Source organism: Mesoplodon densirostris, chromosome 5 (assembly GCF_025265405.1).
Source record: "Mesoplodon densirostris isolate mMesDen1 chromosome 5, mMesDen1 primary haplotype, whole genome shotgun sequence".
In the NCBI taxonomy this organism is placed as follows: domain Eukaryota; kingdom Metazoa; phylum Chordata; class Mammalia; order Artiodactyla; family Ziphiidae; genus Mesoplodon; species Mesoplodon densirostris.
Genome location: NC_082665.1, coordinates 136,687,691 through 136,704,698, shown reverse-complemented (window position 1 = coordinate 136,704,698; position 17,008 = coordinate 136,687,691). Strand labels below are relative to the sequence as shown.

The 17,008-nt window shown below is 41.7% G+C and overlaps 2 protein-coding genes across 3 annotated transcripts in view; one reads left to right on the top strand and one right to left on the bottom strand.

Annotated features, from left to right (window-relative positions):
* MED12L (mediator complex subunit 12L) overlaps nucleotides 1-17,008 on the top strand; it is a 318,889-nt gene that overhangs the window by 181,312 nt on the left and 120,569 nt on the right. The window lies entirely within an intron of this gene.
* On the bottom strand, nucleotides 6,914-13,123 carry GPR87 (G protein-coupled receptor 87). The gene is made up of 2 exons (XM_060100194.1): nucleotides 13,090-13,123; nucleotides 6,914-7,956 (listed from the first exon to the last, which is right to left on the bottom strand). Exons 1-2 carry the CDS (start codon nucleotides 13,121-13,123, stop codon nucleotides 6,914-6,916), a joined length of 1,077 nt encoding a protein of 358 aa, XP_059956177.1.

Here is a 17,008-nt window from a genome sequence, read left to right as displayed (position 1 = left end):
GATGTAGAGTGTATGTTTGATAGGCCACAAACAGGCTGTTCTGTTAGCACGAAATTCAAGTCAACTCATGTATAAGGCAGAATGACTTCCCCATGCCTTGATATCAGTTAGATAAACCTTGTATCAGTTAGATAAACTTTCCCAGAGTTCTGATAAATAGATATCGCCAGTTCAGGCTGCCTGATGTGTGAAGAGCAGGCGTTAGCATGCTTAGGGGAAGGTTTTGTGGTGGGGACACTTCAGGGAACTTGCCTGAGGTTAACTGAATGCTGTGGGTGAGCTCCTGCAGGTTTTCGTTGTTGTTGTTTCCCCCACCCAAGACTAAGCACACCTGAAATTTGTAGACTCAGTCTTCTTCTGTGTCCAGCAAACTGTTGTTAGCTAAAGCACACTTGTATGTGCTTCTGCGTTGTGTGAATGTTGCGTGGTCATCTTTGGCAATTTAGTTTCCTTGGCAACGTGACTGAGAAATTTTTCTGTGGTTTTAGGCCATTAATGCTGCAGAGAGCTACGTACCTGTTTAGTTCATATTTGGAGCACAGCAGTGATTCTTAGGCTGTTTTGCATGGACCAGTTGGCGTCATCAGAATGAAGAATCAGTGAGGCCAGGTTTCTGTGTTTAGTCCTCAAATGAGCTGTGCAGGGAGTGGCTGTGTGTGTTGCCCTTGTCTTATTCCCAGGGGTCACGAGGTGGGTTGAATGGGGACGTGTGGTTCCACTTGTGTGACTTCATCATGACCGGAAGGCTCGTTAGGATCCCATGTTCTACTCCTCCTTCGGGAGCCTGGCAGGCTTCCTGGAGGGGGTGTTTATCTAACCCGAGTTGTAGTTCGTTGGTGACGTCAGTGCCCTCAGTGGCCCAGCCTCCCGACCAGCCTTTTTGTTTAGCTGTCTCCATGGAGGCCTGTGTGTTGGAAGGACAAATGCAGCCGCCCTCTCTAAAATCCTGTCGAAATCATACCAATCATAAATTTCGTACTTAGTCGTTAATAGCGGGACAAAAGATTTGTGATGGTTTTGCTGTAGAGGAGAGAGAGAATTTAAATTAGAATTTAGCTTATGTGTTCCTTCAGGAAGCCAAGGCAAATAAAAGTACTCAATTTGGGTGAGCTGGGTTCTTTCCTGTGGCGTTGAACAAAGCCGCTAGCAGCGAGCACTAACCTAGAAACCGTTAGCCACCCACGCAGGAAACCTCCATTCGAGATTTTTGTTGAATAGCTGCTCATCTAGCATCCAGGGCTTCCCAGTTTGTGTTAGTAAACTGGATGGAAGAAGCTTCACTGTGGGGCCTCTCGCTGATGAAATGGCTGGATTCCCTGAGCCCTTTTTCCTCGTCCTAAGCTGCTTGTTGAACTGGGTAACGCAATCCTAACGTAGACGCGAGTTTTCAGATGTGCTGTGCCCACAGGTTTGCCCACACTGTCTCAGTTTACACCCATGCCCGCTCAGTAAGTGACACTTTCATTCTCAAAAGTTATCTAGGTTTGGGGCCTCCCTGGTGGCGCAGTGGTTGAGAGTCCGCCTGCCGATGCAGGGGACACGGGTTGGTGCCCCGGTCCGGGAAGATCCCACATGCCGCGGAGCGGCTGGGCCCGTGAGCCATGGCCGCTGAGCCTGTGCGTCTGTCCGGAGCCTGTGCTCCACAGCGGGAGAGGCCACGGCAGTGAGAGGCCCGCGTACTGCAAAAAAAAAAAAAAAAAGGTTATCTAGGTTTTGATCATGAGCTATATGCTCATCTGAATTATAAGGGAATAAAATGATCAAATATGTGTGATTGATAGGCTTAACTTAATGTTCTCTTAATAGTGAGTATAATCTTTCATATTTAGGAAAGAAATTATGGAGGCTTTGCTTAAGAGTGCTTCTCAACTTTAACCCCAGCCTTACTGCAGTGGTGATATAGTTTGTGTTCCTAGCATTCAGTAACAAATAATTTGCAAGGCTTTTGGTCGCGTCATTAATACCTTGAGGCATGCGTTTCATTTCAGTATTGAGCCATGCTTAAAACCAGAACTTCTGGAGCCAGATGGCCTGAGTGTGGATCCCAGCAACAGCTTTTCTGACCTGTGTGACCTTGAGAACCTTAGGGTAATGCTGGTGCTTCCTCAGGGGTTTACCAAGGGCATGAAGGTAGTTGACGGAGGTCAGGTGCTGAGAACGATGCCTGCTGTGTAGGGAGTGCCCAGTAAAAGTTAGCTACTTTTATTTCATTAGCAAATAACCATTGAGTGTTAAAAGTACTAGGCCAGGGGGCTTCCCTGGTGGCGCAGTGGTTGAGAGTCCGCCTGCCGATGCAGGGGACACGGGTTCGTGCCCCGGTCCGGGAAGATCCCACATGCTGCGGAGCGGCTGGGCCTGTGAGCCATGGCCACTGAGCCTGCGCGTCCGGAGCCTGTGCTCCACAACGGGAGAGGCCACAGCAGTGAGAGGCCCGCGTACTGCAAAAAAACTAAAAAAAAAAAAAAAAAAAAAAAAAAAAAGTACTAGGCAAGAAGAGTATATGAGAGCCTGGGACAGAAGGGAGAACTTGAGGCCTCTAGCAGCAGTGCCGGCAGTTTAGAATCATGGTGCAGTTGGTTCATTTTCTCCTCTCAGCTGGGCGTACGGTGGAAGGTGGGAGCCAGGTTAGCTGTGCTCCCAGGTCCTTGCTGGTCCATGAGACGACACAGCCTCCCCCGGCCCGAGGCAAGCCCGATGCAGGGCCAAGGCCGGGTGGAGGCCTAGCTTGCCCACTGTATCTGAGGGCGAATCTGCAAGATTAGGTGCAGGGCTGCTAATAGGGGTGAGCGAAAGAGGGGTCATAGGATGACTCAGAATTTCCAGTTCAGGTGCCTGGGTGGATGGTGATGCTGTTAGTCAAGTTCAAGGGTTAAGGAACATCCTCCTTGGATGAGGTGGAGAAAGTGATGCAGTCCATATTTTTATGGTCCCACACTACCATGCAAAGTGAGGTCTGTGTGTGTAGATAGGTTATATTATGTCTGGCTTTCATATCACTATACTAAAAATAGGTTGAAATATATCCCACAGAAAGAGTGCATTGGGTTTGATGGGGTTGAGAAGCCCTGATCTAGATGATTCCAAATTTATATCATGCAAGTGTTCTACCCAGTATTCATGTCCTTATATATTTATTCATTTTTCCATTGTGTTTAATGGTGGCATTTCTCTAGCTGCATAAAACAGAACATAAAAATCTAAAGACACTGGTGATATGGTTCAGGCTTTTTGAAGAAACACAGAGATATTTATTTTTGATACTTGACAGATGGCTTCACTGTTACTGAAAGTATTTTGGTTTGGGCTAGTAGTAACAAGCATGGGTTGTGATGTTTAAGGTCTGTTTCTAAGGACTATTTGAAAACTATCATAGGTTAAGGAGCTGAGTCATGTTTGTTATACTAAATCTATTAGCCCTAGTTATACGTGCTGTGTGTTTATATGTGTGTCCAGGTAAACATGTCTATAGAGTGTTGTTGGAAAGTCTTGTTTATAACATTTAAACCTAAACTTAGACTTGGAAGCTTTGGGCAATCTGGTGACTAATTCTAGCTTCTTGTTCATAAGCTAGGCTGATTTAATCAGATGTGTGGCTCATTTCTGAGAACTGCTGCAACCAGTGGATATTCTCTGGCATTATTCAAAGAGAAATTGGCCACTTTATCAAGAATGCTTGCCAATGAAGCTGTTTGAAAGAAAGGCATTTCCAGTTTAGTTCCATATCTTGCGTTTTCAAATGAGGAGAAGAAAAGATAGGTGGTCTAATAGCCACATTACACCATTATAAAAATCATTTTAGATGATTTCTTGTTATTGTAGCTTATAAGAAAAAGTTTAGAATATTCAAAATAAAAGTTGCCATTTGAATCCCATGCATTTCTTTACACGCTAAAAATTTTAACACTGAGTCTTATTCCTCCTTCTTCAACTCTAAGTAAACTCTAATAAATCATTTTATATTTAATTAAAATTTTTTTATGTCAAGAAAGAGCAGTCAGTATTTGTTCCATTTTCCCTGTGAAATCCATGTATGTTGCAGCCTTTTTAGTTTTTTTAACATCTGTAAGATAATTTCTTATAGGTATTAATTATTTTTTTAAACATTTCCATCATACATTTGTCTAGGCAGCTCCAGGACTGTTTTTGGTGTACATTAGCATTAAAGATGACTGAAGGAAGACTCGGGGGGAAGGGTTAGGCCGTGTTATTGTGTTGTCAGTCGCAAGCAGTAAATAGGACAGGAGTCGTTTTCTTCAGTTGTTTCATGAATTTTACCACTAGATGGTGCTAGAGGGCTGGGGACGGGAGCTAAGTCAGCATCTACCAGATGTTTATGTTGAAATTTGAAAATGTTTGATCTTAAAAAATATTTACTTTTATAACTCACTTAGATATAGCCAAAGATTATTGTAAATATAATGTTAGACATATATATTTTTTTTTACATGGTATGTGCCTAGTAAGTATTTATTGATTTGATAGCTGTCTTCTTGCGGTGTTCTGTCTGGGAGAAAACTCTCTATTTATGAGATTTAAGTGACCCCCAAGCTTTATTTTGCCCTTGTTTTTTTTTGTTTATTTTTTTCTTATATATCACATTTCTCCAAAGTGATCATAAAATTTGTGTTTTAGGTTGTACTGTCTCTGTGCACAATTTTGGCTTAGCTATTTACCTAAATTTATGGATTTTCCTTGTTACCATTCCCTTGAAACTTTAGTTGAGAAACAAATTCTGATATACTGTTTGGAAATAAGAAGAAAATGGTATGAATGGTATAATGAATATAACAGAGTTAGTAATCCACTGAAGATTTTCTATTAGGTCAGTTTCTTTGCATGTAAGTTTTATGAGTAATAGAAACATTTCTTTTTGAAAGTATCTGAATATGTTTCTCATTTGCATAAAATAAAGAATAACTTTGTTATTTATTGCTGCCTTAAGAGGGTCCTGAAATATTGAATATAATCCAAAGGCTCCATGTAAGAAATTTTAGATTTCAAGTTTAAGATTGTTGCTAAATTATCAACTAATTGAAAACCAGTCAAATAGAATTCTTGTTTTCTTCAATATTAATGCAGTAGTTTGTATTAATTTATGACACCAGCACAATATTTTATGCTATTCATGTTGATATTATGTTAGTCATATAAATGATTCATTCTTGGTTGGCCTGGATAAGTAATTTTTGTGATCACAATGTGAGCATTGGTGTAAAAAACAAGCAGTATGATTCTGATATTTTGGTGATATGGCTTTAAAAAAATAGGGATAATCCTTTCTATTTTTTTCCTAAGTCAATGTTTTAAGATGTCCCATTGATTTAATCATGTAATTTCAGAGAATAAAGCCACCCTTACATAAAATGTACCCACTAACTCTACAGCAATCCAATTTTAGAAACATGAAAGTGGGATTGAAATATTTTTAGGACCTCTTAGACTGAGGCCTGAATTTTAGAGGATTAAATGAAGTCTGGGGTTTGGTAAATTTCAGAGCACCAAATGGAGCCATTTGATGCTATTAAAGACGGTAGGTTCTTAGTTTTTAGGTTCTAAGGTGAACATGCCTTTAACAGAATACACACACACAGGGAAGTGGGTAGTATCGCTTTTGAGTGGGATGTTTGACTTCTTTTTTGCTCACTTTAGCTTTCTAGAATTTCGCAGATCGTTTACAAGAGTCTAAGTAAGATATCGTACTGTTTTGCATGTGTATGTCTGCTTTGTCTCCGTTAACCGGTCATGTTCCCTTTTCCTCAGCAAACATGCCTTCACTCCTGTTCTTTTAATGCTTCCCTGGTTCCTTGTTGAGTGTTAGGAACAAGTCAGGCATCTAGTCAGTGGTCAAGCAGCTGAAGGCTTTGAAAAAGAATGAAGGCTCAAAGGTTTATATCGAAGGAGAAACTATTCTAAGATTTTAAAAGCTACTCAATCTTTTTGGACTTGATTTATTGAGCTCTGTTCTTCAACTGAAGGTCTTACTTTTAAACGAATGATATCCCTGTTAATGATGGGATATAGCTCAAAAGGAAGACTATTTTAAAACTCTCATTTTTCTAAAATAAGGACTATTAAGTGGCTTTTGAATAAACTCTATATACTTGATTATTAACCAAGCCTTCACGTTCTCTTCTCTACCCTTAGTACAGGAGGATTCAAATGCAGCACAGGGTATAATAATGGCAAACGTAAGTTCAGAGTGTTTTATCCAAAATCTACTTGTCTAAATACTCTTTTTTTTGTCACACTTTTTTTTTCTCTGAAATAATCTAAGTTTAAAATCAGTTAATTGACTTAAGTCTTTCAAATGCGTTGCTTAAAAAGAACACAGTTGAACTTTCTTGCCTCCCCCACCCCCGCCCCGCACTGTGCAAGTTTTTCTCGTGTGCATAAGACATAAATAAACACAGACAGGGGATAATGGCTAAAGGTTGTGTATGGGCCATAGATACAATGACAGAAAGACCTAGCAATCCATATTTACTCAGTTACATCTGCAGTGAATGAGCTGTGTTGAAAACAGCATTTTCTTTCCCAAATCTTAGGGATCAAGGTTAGATAGAGCTCTCTCTACTTCCTCTTCTCCCAGAAGTGGCTTCAGAGCACCAGCATTTCCTGGAAGCATTTCCTGCAGTGCGCTGGCATTGCTGTGGCCTTTTCTGCACCTGTAATCTGCTCCTTCAACCCTGAGCCATGATCCCTGCCACTCAGCGACACACCACCTCTTGTTAATTTCACTTTTTGGTATGCCTTAATGTTTTTCTCAGTTCCAAATTATACCCCAATTTCATATCATTTCAGTTCTCTTTTCATCCATACTTCGATGGGCTCAAGCGAGGGTAATCAAAAGACAAATTTATTTACACTTTGTACATATTGACTTCAACAAACAAGGCCTGGTGGCCTTTAACTCCTACACATCCGTATAATCATAGTATATGCGGACCTCTGATCTTCTGACACTTTGCAGTGATCGGATGCTTTCACTCCGTGTTCTGATATTTGATTTATTGAACAGCCTTCTTGAAAATGAGCGACACATAAAAAAGTAAATTATTGGATCCAGGCACACGTTGCATGCAGACAAGAAAAGTGTCATTTCTTTGCAGTAATACAGGATTTTGTGTGCCGATTCATCTAGAAGTCTGTCCAAGTGACTAAATGTAAAAGGAATCCTGCACAAGTGATAGGGTAGAAAACAGGTGAAAAACACAGCCACGACCACTCTAATGCTCTGGTTATGTTTTCGCTTTCGGCTTGACTGGCTTATGAATTGCCTGCTGGATTTGTGGATGTACCTGGATATGGCTATGTAGCATCCTATCAGCATCGCTAGCACAACCACAAACAAGCAGCTATTGACATAAATGATGGCCTTATGCCATTTCACTCCCAAAGGACTCTTAAGTTTCATGCACTCATGAATATTTTCCCTAGTTGGTTGACCATTCGTTAGGATGATGTTGGGCAAGGACAGGATAGCCATGAGCACCCAGACACCAAGAGATAAAATCTTTGTAAAGGTTATGCTGTACATGCGCGAGTCGCCAAATGGCTTTACCACCTTCAGGTAGCGATCAATGCTTATCAGCCCAAGAAACACGATGGAAGTATACATGTTGGCGTAAAATAAAACCGACGTGTATCTGCAGAGGATAAACTTGAAGTACCAAGGTCCAAATCCTGCATCGTGGACTATTCGAAATGGAAATGTCAGCGTCATTATGAGGTCAGCAACCACTATGTTCTTGAGATAAAATATGAAGCTGGTTTTATTCCTAATGTGGAAGAAGATCCACACTGCTAGACCATTCAGCAAGAGGCTTGCCACAAATATAACGAGGTAAAGCCCGGGCAAGACGACAGTGTCAAATTCGTTGTTAATGGTGGTGTTCTCTCCGGGTCCATCGCTTGTGTTACTTGGGGTGTGATTCCCTGGACCGTGCAGCTCATTATCTGTAGGAGAAGCGGGGAGACATCACTTCAGTGCTTTGCATGCATGCCCTACAGAGTGCTGGGCTTCCTCACAGGCTGCACTATTGCCGTTTCGGGCTAGTTAAAAAATGTCTTTAGTAATTTAAAGACTCAATTTATTGCACTTTGAATATTTTGAGCGCCTAAAGAATTGGTGGCCTCACACAACGAGGTCCTACTGTATGGTGCAGAGAACTATACTCAGTTTCCTGTAATAAACCATAATGGAAAAGAATATGAAAAAGAATGTGTGTGTGTGTGTGTGTGTGTGTATATATAGAACTGAACCACTTTGCTATATACCAGAAACTAACACAACATTGTAAATCAACTATACTTTAATAAACAGACAAAAAAAAATTAAAAAAAAAAAGAACTGGTGACCTCACCCCTAAATCCCCCACCCCCACATCCCTTGACTAAAATGTGAATTTCTGGTTCTCTATGCTAACTGTTTGAAAATAAAAATAAATATGCCAGTGAAAATTATCTTGATTAGATTTCTAATTCAGTGTTTGATATCCTTACAAATAGAATCAACAAAATTTGGGAGCAGAAAATTAGAATTTTATATAACAGAATGGTAGCATGTGGTTATTCTTTTAGTGCAGTCTTTGGCAGGCTCTTTGAAATATCTTTTTCTCTCTCTTAGTTTTAAGCTATTTAATCATCAAGAATTGGGAAAGAGTAAAACTAGCAGGTCATTTTGAATTTTTTGCCCGTGACTTTTTTTTTTTTTAATAATACTTAAGAAACGTCAGGGACCATCGTTAGGAAGAGAAATAAAAAGGAACAATTGTCATTAATATTTAAATTCATTATCAAGGAGGACAGTTATTAAAAATAATTGCAGTCTGGTACCTATTTTAATTTACAAGTCTAGATTGTACCTATTGTGCTGAGAATATGAAAATTTTAAACCTTTTGCTATTTTGGAATTTTGAGTTCGTGTTTTTAAAGACCTGCACCATACCACTCTGTCATATAATGAATGAAATGGTTTATGAACATTGGATTTGCCTGACAGCCATGAGAACGGGCCTCTCAGATCTCCTACTGCAGGGAGTGTAACTGATGGGCAACTCCAGCTCAGTGTTCTGAACCCAGCACTGTTTTCTTGCTGATGCCCCACTTCCCATGGACTGCTCCCAGCCAGTAACTGAGCACATGATACTAAGGCAAGCCTGTTCCTGGGACAGTAGAGGTTTCTCTGATGACTGACTTTGGCTGGAGGACTTTTCATCAGTCTGGTCAAAACTTTCTTCAGGGCTTCCCTGGTGGTGCAGTGGTTGAGAGTCCGCCTGCCGATGCAGGGGACGCGGGTTCGTGCCCCGGTCCGGGAAGATCCCACATGCCGCGGAGCGGCTGGGCCCGTGAGCCATGGCCGCTGAGCCTGCGCGTCCGGAGCCTGTGCTCCGCAACAGGAGAGGCCACAGCAGCAAGAGGCCCGCGAACCGCAAAAAAAACCCAACTTTCTTCAGACTACACTGAAGTCTGAATCTTCCTCCTCTGCCTCCTTGCTCCCCTCTCTCTTCCACAGATGTCAGACCTGCACAGCTGTCAGCAGTCCCTCTGGGCATCCCCCCCATAATTCTCTTGACCATCCAGTTACGTTTTGTCTTTTTTTTTTAAACTGGCACTAACAATTTACAAATGAACTGTTTGGATGCAAGTTGACAAGGAAGGTCATTTCTGAATTTTCACGTCTCGCTAATAATGTTTACTGTCGTTACAGTTATGTTTTGGAATGAGTTTGTTTTAGAGCTAACGGCACGAATTCAGCCCTCATTTCCCTACATGACAGGCGGCGAAGTATATATTTTGTTTCCCTTCTTTGAAGAAGTGAACCCAGGAAGAGAGTTTTGGTGATTATAATCCGAAACTAGTTCTTAAATTGCTGCCTGAAATATAAGTGTAGGCTCTTCCCGAGTAACCTCGTCCCCTTGCTGATTCTTCCCCTTTTGTTCTCTGCTACAAGTGTTTTTGTTTGTTTGTTTGTTTTTGCGTTACGCGGGCCTCTCACTGTTGTGGCCTCTCCCGTTGCGGAGCACAGGCTCCGGACCTGCAGGCTCAGCGGCCATGGCTCACGGGCCCAGCCGCTCCGCGGCATGTGGGACCTTCCCAGACTGGGGCACGAACCCGTGTCCCCTGCATCGGCAGGCGGACTCTCAACCACTGCGCCACCAGGAAAGCCCTACAAGTGTTTTTAAAAACTGGTTTTCCTGGCTTAAATGTCCTTACACAGGCTGGTAACTTATACCTGGACTAGCCTGTTATGATGAGACCCACAGTGTTATTAAGCTTTACAAGTTTAAAATGCCGGATTCAGCTGCCATCTGTACTCCTGTTGCCAGTTTCAGATATTGTCTTGGAACAGGATCGTTCAAGCCTATCTTTGACTTAATGAAGTGTCTCCGCCTTGGCTGCTTCTGCTCCACCAGATCTACATCAGCATCCATGCCCTTAGAAGCTTCTTAAGATGTGCAGCTTTACCTGGGTTAAGATCTCTGCTTGACTTAGTTTCCCCAATTAAGCTAGTAGCAGTGACTTTCGTCTAACCCAGAACAGAACCCTAAGGGAAGTAGAGAGAGGACAAGTAACTTTTAATCAGGATAAGTGGTCTAGCTGAGGGGCCCAGCCTGAAAGGGGGCAGCTACATCACCTCCTGAAACACTGGTTATACCTTGTAACAATTACTAACGAATGGTTTTCAGAACCATTGTAAATGCAAGTAGAATGGTTCACGAACCATAGCATAATAGGCCTGGAGCATTTCCACCCTTAGTGTTGCTCCCTGGATCTGCTGTGCTTATCCACTGTGGAACGGAAGGACCCATACTTCTCAGGGTTGGGAAGGGATTTTGTGTCTGTTTATTATATACTTTAAAGTTTTAATTGTATGAACAAGCACTCTTACTAAATGACGATTTACTGATCAGTTATGTTTATTATCAAACACAGTCTTAAATCAGCATGTCAGAAATAGTCCTTAAAGGTACTCTGAGTCATAAATAATATCAGGTACGAGTAACTTTGTTCCACAGTGATTACTGGACCGTTTCGTGGCTTTGAGACAGTCTCTGATCACGTCATCTCACAGTTTTAGCAGTTTTACTTCTTTAGTTTATGTATGGGATTAACGTTTTAGAATATAGGACTTCTTAATTCAATGGAATAGGCTTGGGCTTGTTTATTACTTCATTTACAAATTCTACATTTATGAGGCAGCTTAAACAAGTTAGTGGTTAAAGCCTGTTACGGGTTATCCTATGCAATAATATGGTAGTGGAGAGAAAAATGGTTTCTGAGAAGCAGGAATAGCCATCTGTGGGTTGCTCTGGAAGGTTCAGATCTTAATATAGAGAGTTCTGTGTGACATCGATTTTTTTTTTTTTTTTTTAGAATTAAGTCTGTGGGGGCCTCCCTGGTGGCGCAAGTGGTTGAGAGTCCGCCTGCCGATGCAGGGGATACGGGTTCGTGCCCCGGTCTGGGAGGATCCCATATGCCGCGGAGCGGCTGGGCCCGTGAGCCATGGCCGCTGAGCCTTGCGCGTCCGGAGCCTGCGCGTCCGGAGCCTGTGCTCCGCAACGGGGGAGGCCACAACAGTGAGAGGCCCGCATACCGCAAAAAAAAAAAAAAAAAAAAAAAAAAAAAAAAAAAAAAAAAAAGAATTAAGTCTGTGGTATATTCTTTCCTGCCAGCCTTTCTTCTCTTCTGTATCATTGCCCCAGATTTTCCAAAGCCTGTGGCTATGCCCAGAAGCGTTTCTCTGCAATGTTCCCACTCAGGAACAAAGACCATTAAAAGTGAGTGGCTTTCTTTCCCCAGGAGGTTTTATCATGTTGTTCTTTGCTGTCCATAAAGAGCTTGGCCAGGTTAGGGAACATTTTTAAGGACACGTAGTTTGGTGATTCAATTAAGAAAAACTAGAAGCTGTTTTTACAGTGTAAAGGCTGTTTTCTCACAGCTCACACACTCCTTGTCTCCCAGGATGTTATTTGCTGTTTGTTTAGTGCAGAGCTTGATTACAGGGTGATAATCGAGGGTAGAAATCCCTTTCCTATTCCCCCCTCTGCTCCCCCTCTTCCAACTCCTTTTAAATTAAATTAGCAGAGGCAACGACATACGAACACTGGTTCCACAATAAATCATCATTTTGTGCCAGTGGGTTTGTGAGAGTGGTTTTGTGGTATGTGTGTTGCGGCTGTGGCTGCCTGTGTTTGTGTGTAAGGGGGATTGTGTGTACGCCTGTGTGTGCTGGAGAGATGCGTGGGCTTTGTAGCCAGATATTGCATTAGCCACATGTGGCCCCTGTATTGGACAGGGCCGATAGAGGGCATTGCAGACAGTCCTCTTTGACAATGCTGGTTCAGTCACTTCATGACTTTGTAAGATGGAATAAATAGCGGCCCTTTTGCTGGATCTTCTGAGAGTTAAATGCTCTGCATACATTTCAAGCACAGTGTCTAGTACTTAGTAGGTGTTCACTCTCTGACTTTTGTCTCATTAGCAGTCACATTCTGAACGATATGTGTTGAAGAATCTTGGTCCTTTTGCTTTTGGTGAAGCTGCATTGTTGCTCGTTGGGGCACGTCACACTTTGGCACAAAGTGTGGAAGTATCAACGATATATCACTGCTCTACCTGCCAGGTGGGAATGAAATACCAAAGTCACGCACATTGCAGGGTGTCACTCCCCTGGCACAGCTGCCCTTGCGTGATCGTTTTCTAGCTACCTGGTAGTGTAGGTAGTTGTTGTCTTGACCTCTTGGGGAATCTCAGTGAACCTTGATCTAGACTGTTACATCTGAAAAGTAATATGTACTTTAGTTTGGGTATGAAAAACTTCCCCAATTATTAGTTTAATCTTTCTTGTTCTTTTAGAGATGGCCTCTAGCTGAAACAAAGCTTAAAAACAAAGTGACAGCAAGTTAAATTTCTCTCAGTGATGCCACCCTGCATGTCTGCTGTTTTGCATTTAATGAAAGGCAAGGATACATGCTGGTTTATTTTGTTAGTTGCTTGGTGACCGCTAAAACCCCTAAATGGCCACATAGTGTAAATAACAGTTATTGATCAAGTAAGATTTTCTTTGCATTTTTCCCTACAGCTTACCTGGTAATTTTGCAAGTGTCAAGTTGAGCCCCATCCTTTAGTTCTGAGGGACTGTAAGCAAAAATACGTGTCAGGAAACACTCAGGGATGATCGAGGCAAGGGCTCAGCATAGGTTATTCCTGGTTTGATTTCTGGGGGCCGGGGTTGGGGGGAGAGAAACAGTTAGGCAGGAATTTGAACACACAGTATTTCGATCTTTACTTTTAAAAAAAGAAAAAAAAAAGATATCCCCACGATTCAGAAAAGGTCTTATTCTTTGGATAGGAACGACTGTGCCCCCTAAGAACTGTGTGTTTTTCTGTGCTCTTTCAGTGTGCCAGGAAGCATGGACCGTTTTCTATGTATGCTCTCTCCATCTGAATGCCACCGTGTGGCCCTGGGAGAGTTACTTAACACCTCTGTGACTCAGTGTCCTCATCTCTGAAAGGAGAATAATAGCAGTCATACAACAGGATTGTGATAAGGATTATGTGACCTAGGCCATCAGGCGCCTATCAGAACCTAGGTCAAAGAATGTTCTCAGGATATATTAGCCTGTGCCTTGCCATCCTGCTTCTGCTTCATTCTACACGCCCCAGCCCCTAACCTCAGCACATGTACTCACATACACGTATGATGAGACTTTTTAACAATCTCCAATTGTATATAAATTAAGAGATCTAGCACTGATATATGCAAAGCGTGTTTTATAAGCTCAAATACATTCAGCATCCAATCATTCCTGTAATCTCTAGGGTTCTAGTTTTGGCTTTACACTAACCAGCTGTGTGACCTTCATCGTCACCTGACCTTTTTGGAATTCCGGACTGAAAGCCCTAAAAAAATCCCTATCAGGACTCAGATTTATGCGGGCTTCTACGTTTTCCTCAAACATAGGTTCCCATTAAGAATGTATTACCATTTGAACGTTTGTCTTGTAAGTCCCTATATTTCTCTGTGCTAACTGTATTCCATCCAACCTCAAAGTTTGGCTAGGAGTGAATAATTAAATTAGCTTTGAGTGACTGGTGTGTGATTTTGGCTAAGTACCCTACCTTTTCTGAGCTTCAGATTCCTCACAACCTTTTTATCAGGATTACCTGAGACCATATGTGCACGCGACGTTGCTTTGAATGCTATAGGACAGTTCCCCACAGTTCTCCTTGAGCAGCCTTCTCTGTGTCTAGTCCCTGTTTTCTGACTTCCCTCGGGTGTTGATCAAAGAGAGAAGAAATCCTGGGAACTGTTTTCATAAGTGTGCTGCTGAAGTCAGATGTATTTCGGGAACGGTTCACTGTAGGGAAGTCGCACTGTTTCTCACGAAATGAAACCATGTGAGGCCTTCGTGTCCCCTCACTGATATTGCTTCTATACCACACAGCTGCAGGGAGCCCCCAAGTAAGCTCGTCCCCTCCAAGTACAAGGCAATCTTCCGGTTGCATCAGCAGTTGCATCTGCTGAGTCAGCAGGGAGAGAGCACTTTGGAGGCAAAAGTATATTGAAGAATTGGGCCGCAAGTGGAGAGGCACATGTTTCTTTCTCTGTTACTTTGTCCTTCTCTTCTTCTCCCTAGTAACACGTGAAGTTCAGGGGCTGGATTGGTAGTAGATGGAAAAAGTGGTGTCCGAAGTTTCAGTAATCTCCTCCCCTCCACCAGTCATCTCTTTTGAGGGTTTAGAAGCCCTGTCCCTGCCTCTCACCTTGAATCGCTAGGGTAGGTGGTATATAGTGGGTGGTCCAAAGGTATCCATTGGTTAATGGATCATAGACGATAATTAGGGCTCTTAGACTCCCGCCTTTTTGAGTGCCAGTGTCGCCGTGTTTTTAAAGTAAGGCAAGGAGGTAAAACCCTACTTTTTTTTTTTTCCACTCATTAAAGTTTACTGGGATTGAGGCAGTTTTCTAAACTACATAATAATGACCCTTGGATTTCAGCAAACCTTATTTTCTTGAATCCAACTTCTCATGGAAACATTTCAAGGAGCTTACATGAAAGACATCTCTAATTTTCTGTTCCTCTGTGGGCAAGTTATATGGTTTTCCATCTTTCTGGCTTCACTTATACCTTACTTGATAACAGGAATTCCTGGAGGAAAAGCAGTGTCTAGAAGTGGGTGAGCCACAGCAGCAGCAAGAGATAGCAGACAGCCATTAAGGAGGACACGGAAAAGAGTCTGGGAGAAAATATTTGCATATCGTGTTTCTGATGAAGGATTAAATTCAGAACATACAGAGAACCTTTACAACTTCCCAATAAGAAGAAAACAGCCCAACTAAAAAGTGGTGTAAAGATTTGTATAGACATTTTACCAAAAGCACATGAAAAAATGCTCAATATCATTAGTCATTGGGGGAATTCAAATAAAAAACACAGTGAGATACTATTTCACATCAACCAGAATGTCTATAAATAAAAAAGACAATTAGAAATGTCACCGAGGACATGGAGAGATAGGAACCCTTGTACACCGCTGGTGGGAATTTAAAATCATATGGCCACTTTGAAAACAGTTTGGTAGTTTCTTAAAAAGTTTCACCTAAATTTATCTTATGACCCAACAATTCCACTCATAGGTATCTACTCAAGAGAAATGGAAACATAGACCTATGCAAAGACTTATATTCAAGTAGCATATAAGTTTTTAGTAGCGTTATTCATAATAGCTAAGAGTTGAATCAACCCAAATGTCAACTGATGAATGGATAAACCAAAGGTAGTAAAGTCACATAATGGAATACTACTCAGCAATAAAAAGGAGTGAAATACACCTATAATGTGGATGAATTCAAAAACATTTTGCTAGGGAAAGAAGCCAGATACAAAATACCACTGAGATGAAATGTCTAGAAGAGGCAAATCTATAGTGGTGGAAAGTAGATTAGGGCTAGGGGTGGAAGTGGAGACTGACTGTAAGGGTATGGGGGGTTTTATTAGGGTGATAAAAACTGGATTATGATGATGGTTGCACAGCTCTATAAATTAATTAAAAATCATTGAATTGTACATTTAAAATGGATGAAAATTATGGTATGTAAATTACATTTGAATGAAGTTAAAAAGGAATGAATAGTATACAGAAAAGGAAAGGAATAGATACAAGCTAGCAGCTCACTGTGCAATAATGGATGAGTTTTCAAGGCCAGGGAAAAGTACCTAATAAGCACATTCCCTATCACCTCTTGAAGAAGATAGTGAAATGCAAAATACGTTTAGCAAGAGTTTCCACCCCTTGAAGTAGGTGAGGGGCACTGCTTAGTGATCTGGATGATTCATTTATGAGTTTCTTCTTTTAGAATTCGGTTCAAAATCCAGAGACCCTGGCTATGGGTGATTATTTGTACTTTGGGGGCATCCATACTCCCATTTTCTTAATTCCTATTGAAACTATATGAGAGAGTTGGGTTTTAATTAGTTCAGACATGATCTTTGGATTTTTCTGGAGTCAAATTTGTTTTCCAGGTTTGGGAAATGAGATGTTTTATTCTCCTCAGCTGGCTTATGAGAGTATCCTCTTGCCTCCTTCGTCTCTTATACTACCTTCTCTAGATGAAATGCTTCCCCTAATTTAGGCCACAGCTCCTCATTTTTGCGTTTTCTTTTTCTCACGAGCGTTCATGTCTCCTTAGATGGTCAGCCATCACCTCTCTTCTGCAATCTTCCCTTCCCCAGACTTCAGTCCACTGTGTACGTTGGAGTGTGTCATCTGTCTGTGTTCCTCAAACTCAGCATGTCTAAACTTTAACTGTCTTTCCTTTCTTTGGCACAAATCATTTTCCTTTCATCCCTGTGTATGAATATTTGGTTCATCTCTTAGTCGAGAGAGTTTAAGACCTCAGGACTGGATTGGATCTTTCTCTCTTCCTTGCCCCCATCTAGCCAGTCACTTATCTAGTCTTTCTACTTCTTCTGTTACAATATCATTCCTTTGTTTCTGTCCT